This window comes from Stegastes partitus, unplaced genomic scaffold (genome assembly GCF_000690725.1).
Source record: "Stegastes partitus isolate 25-593 unplaced genomic scaffold, Stegastes_partitus-1.0.2 Scaffold1137, whole genome shotgun sequence".
In the NCBI taxonomy this organism is placed as follows: domain Eukaryota; kingdom Metazoa; phylum Chordata; class Actinopteri; family Pomacentridae; genus Stegastes; species Stegastes partitus.
In genome coordinates, this window is record NW_007578868.1 from 152,108 (window position 1) to 156,778 (window position 4,671).

At 46.8% G+C, this 4,671-nt stretch overlaps 1 protein-coding gene across 1 annotated transcript in view; it reads right to left on the reverse strand.

The window, feature by feature from the left end:
* LOC103368275 (sodium channel protein type 2 subunit alpha-like) overlaps positions 1-4,671 on the reverse strand; it is a 157,211-nt gene that overhangs the window by 139,275 nt on the left and 13,265 nt on the right. Inside the window, exon 4 of the mRNA XM_008296600.1 lies at positions 3,853-4,095. Within this exon, the coding sequence (XP_008294822.1) occupies positions 3,853-4,095 (243 nt within the window). The remainder of the gene's footprint in view (positions 1-3,852; positions 4,096-4,671) is intronic.

The following is a 4,671-nucleotide window of genomic DNA, read 5'->3' on the forward strand; positions in this document are numbered from 1 at the left end:
AAAAAAATCACAAAAATGTCACAAATGAAGCTAAAAAGACCAAAAAACGACACAAAAAGTTGCAAAATTGACCCTAAAATGAGGCGACTGGTTTTCATTTGGTTCCTTCTGACAGAACCCGACGTCACCGGTTCAGACAGTTTCAGAACTTCGTCTTTTATGAACCGGGTGATTCAACATCAAACCTTGTTAAACCTGGTTTCGTGTCCTCCTCCAGCGGATCACCGGTCCGACACGTTTCTACGAGCAGGTCGTGTTAAACATCGATTAGTCGGGTCTGGATTCTGGCGTCGCCGTTAAAGGCTCAATCCGCCCAAAATACCGGCGGCTGGACTTCCAGTAAAGCGGTTTGCAGCGACCGGCCGCCTGCTCCTAATGCGCCGGCTGTTTATTCATCTCCAGTTTGCTTTGCCATCCATCACGTCAGACACAAATGTCCCCCGCAGGCTCCCGTATCGACCCCTAAAAGCCCAGAAACCTGAGAGCCGGGGCGGCGGCGCTGGGCTGACCTGGAACCGGGATCAATGCGGACGTTAAACATTTCCCATCAGCCCCGGCGGCTCGTCGTGTCGCCGGAGGTTTGACGGGTTCGCGTCAGCCGGCGTTCCTGGGAGCTGGTATCAGGAATCGATTGGGTCCCGATCGACGGCGTGGTTCTGTTCAGCGCCGCGCTGCGTGTTGGGACGTCGTCGACTGAATCTCGTCATTTATTTAAATGAAACGTCGTCTCTAAGCGACGTCGGAGCTCAAACTGGCAGAAGAAAGACAGTCAAAGGATATTTAACCTGATCTGCTCATAAAAACGCCTCAAACTGATTCTGACAGCAGCCGGACGACGTCGTTTATTAACTAACGAGGACAAGAACCTCGTTATGGATTCACAGCTTCAGAGGGAATCAACAGAGGGAAGCCTGAGACCCACCGCAGGGTTCAAAAGGTCTTTAAATATCAACCACAACCACACCATTCATCACAGCAAGAAACTGGAAAAAACAGAAAATTTCGCAGATTTTAAACTCTCCGACGGTCCCTGAACGCGTCGTGTGTGACGCACGGTTCTGTCGGGAAAATTAGCCAAAGTCAGGCTTTAAATCCTCGATATGAAATCACTTTGTGTATGAGGTGAGAATAAATCATTCACCAAAGTTCTGACAGAACCGTCCCGGGACAAGATTTAAAAACATCATGAAGACGTCACCGCTCAGCCCGAAGACGTTAAACTTTCCAACAGTCCCTGAACTGCTCATCTGTACAGCTGCACTGTTAAAAAAAATGTAATTAATTGTTAAATCCGTTCAAAATCCGGGTTAGAGCGTAACGTTTGAAAACTGAAAAACAGTGAAAATATATCTCTGCAAATGTTTTTTTTTAGCAAATTCTTATTATTTTTTGTTTCATTCTAATTCAGATAACATAATAATAATAATAATAATAATAATAATAATAATAATAATAATAATATCTGGCTGATTTAAATACAGAAGCAAAAAAAAAAATCTAATTTCTCTTTGTAAAAAAACAGGGATTTATTGATGTATTTGTGTATTTATGTATTTTGTAGGCGTTCATTATGTCCAGCGTGTTTCTACTCGAGTACCTTCAGTCCTGTGACTTTACTGGCCGACGTCACCGCTCGGTCCTTCAGCTGCCTCAGGATTATTTCAAAGCCAGCAAACGTCTGTTATTGTCGTTTTACAGCTGAATGTCATTAAATAATTCATTACCACTTTTTTGGGGGGTTTGTTTGTCGTCAGCGAAAACATTTTTTTTTTTCCAGATATTTTCTGTCGTTCAGCAAAAACCAGGAAAACATCAGGACGAGCCGATCGGCGTTTCGGTGGAGGAGAAAAAGAGCGGCTCGGGTTTCATCTGACAGCAGCGTTAAGTGTTTCCTTAACCCCGACCTCGACCCGGGTGTGTGTGTGTGTGTGTGTGTGTGTGTGTGTGTGTGTGTGTGTGTGTGTGTGTGTTTGTGCAAGAATGTCCACGTAACATATATTATATTCTCTGGTCAACCTGCCTGACGAACAGCGTGCCGGTGACCTCGCATGACCTCTGCCTCTGTGTGTGTGTGTGTGTGTGTGTGTGCTACGTGTTGACCTGCCCGTGTGGTGCCTTCACTGACGTCAGCTGTAACCGCAGCGCCGACAACATGACATTGTCCGCTTCATTTAGGAAACACCCACCACACACACACACACACACACACACACACACACACACACACACACACGCACACGCCAGAGAACACGCTAGAAGCGGGCCCGGCTCTACGGTCACGTCTCATCTGCAGCGATCCTTCGGCAAACGTTCATCGTGACCACGTTTAACCGTCTGAAACCCAAAACCTGGCTTCAAAGATCACGTCAATGTTTTAAAAAAAAAAAAAAACATGTTTCTAACTTTCCGACCGTCTGTAATGAGCATCAGGAAGCTAAAAGTCGAGACTATTTGCCAACAAAATAAATAAAAACAGGCGTTGAAGCCTGTTTCTGCAGGCAGCGGAGACGAAACTGATGAAAACATGCGAACCGTTAAATATCCGTTAGTTTTCCAGCAGCAGCACGTTGAATCCAAGTTTATACACATTTTTTTAATCCTTATTTAGAATTTAGACATTCAGAAGTCACGTTATGTTTTTAGAAATAGACTTAAAATGAAGATATTTCATCTAAATCAATGTTTTCCGTGGATGTAAATTCGGTCTCGTGAGTTTCTGAGCTGAACATCGTTTCACCGAGAAGAGAGGAAATACAGCAGAACGTCCACCACATGTAGATCGACCGCTTCCTGTGGACGCCCGGAAAAATGTTGTCAACACAGTCGTGACCCAATAATCGACCCTTAACAATCCTAAACCTGCTATCCGACAGGTTTCTAGGAAAAACCAACAGAACCCATAAAAACAGCCTGAACATAGCGACAGCCTTGGATTGTGACTCCGACATGACATTTAATGTCACCAATCAGGATGACGGCGTATTATCTGACTGAACAATCCCACAGATTGGCTACGTTCACACTGCAGGACTTGATGCTCAATGAGGATTTCTTTGTGACTTCCTTCACGTTTCCACTTCAATGCGACTTGTATGTGATCTGCTGTGTGAACTTCATACGAGCCAAAAGTGTCCCGCATGCGCAGAAGAGGACACGACGACGTCACACGCAGCGAGCGTGCTCAGTGTTTATGGAAGTAAACATGGATGGTAACGGTGGAGCGTATCTGCCACTCCCCCGCCGCCACCGATGGAGGAAACAGAAGTGTGAGCGCTAACTAAACTAGCATCAGCAGCCAAGTACTGCCTGTGTGTTCTGGACACTTCCACCCCGTCAGAGCGCTGCCCCGGGGTGGAAGTGTCCCCCGACCGGGACCAATGTTCTGATATTCATCATTAATTGGGCCTGAATATCCAGAGAGCAGAAAGTTCTACTGGGACCAGCCCTACTAGTTATTATAACAACTATGAACAATAATGAACAACTAATGAGCCTTCCAGCATCAAGCCCTCCTCGTATCTGGACCTCCGTCTGGACAATCCAACAGCCTTGATATCCGACATAGAAGAAGGTTTTATGTTTAGTGTCGGATCATCCGAGTCACGGCTGTACCTGTAAACTAAACAAAAGAAGTTCAGCCTTCATCTGACTGCTGACAGTCGACGTCTCTGAGTTCTGTCTCCTCCGTCATGTTCTGGTTCCTCAGAGCTGCAGGACTTTATGGTCAAACACACCCAGAAAATGACTCCAAGCTCCTCACAAAGCAGCATTTCTACTCTCACATCTCATTCAGCCCTCGACCACGACAACCTCGGTCACCAGGAACAGACACCAGAGCAGCAGCGGCCTCACCTTCGTCGTCGATGAAGTCCTTGAGGGAGGTCCAGGTCTTGTTGTTGCAGTAGAAGGAGGCGTTGGCCGGCAGGCTGCCGTTGATGCAGTGCGCTGTGCTGCGGACGCACTTCTGCCGCAGGTTTCCCATGAAGAGCTGCAGACCGATGAGGGCGAAGACGCTCAGGCAGAAGACGGTGAGGATCATGACGTCGGCGAGCTTCTTCACCGACTGGATCAGGGCGCCGACGATGGTCTTCAGGCCTGAAGGACGGCCGGGACGCAGGGACGCACACGGCATTAACACACAGTACAGTCTGCTGTAGTTAACGGAAAACTGGGTCTACAGCTACAAACAATCAGTGAAAACAAACTGAAACACTCAAAGCTTCGTCTGAATGCAAAAACAAACTAAATATAAATAAATCCATGAATCAGGTCCATGAAGACGGCAGCCAACTGAACCGACAGCTCAGATGGAGTCAGACCAAGAAGTGAGCCACGTATTAATGAGCACCTTCACTTCTCCTGCTTTGTTCTTCAGCTCAGACTGAAGGCCGCCGTCTTCATGCACGAGACAGAACAAACCACAAATCTGATGACATCAGAGTCGTGCTGCTGCTCGGTGAAAACCTTAACAGATCCCTGAAGGTAGCCCCAAGTGGAGTCCTCTTAGTTTACCACTTCCTTTTCCTTTTAACTTAAAGAACTTAGATCAGCAGCACGGGGACCAACAAAGCTATGTAAAGATGTGGGGACTAGTGGTAGAGGTCTTGAAGCAGCTACAGAGGTCCGAGGACCTTGTAGAGGTCTGAGGACTAGTTGTAAAGATATGGGGAC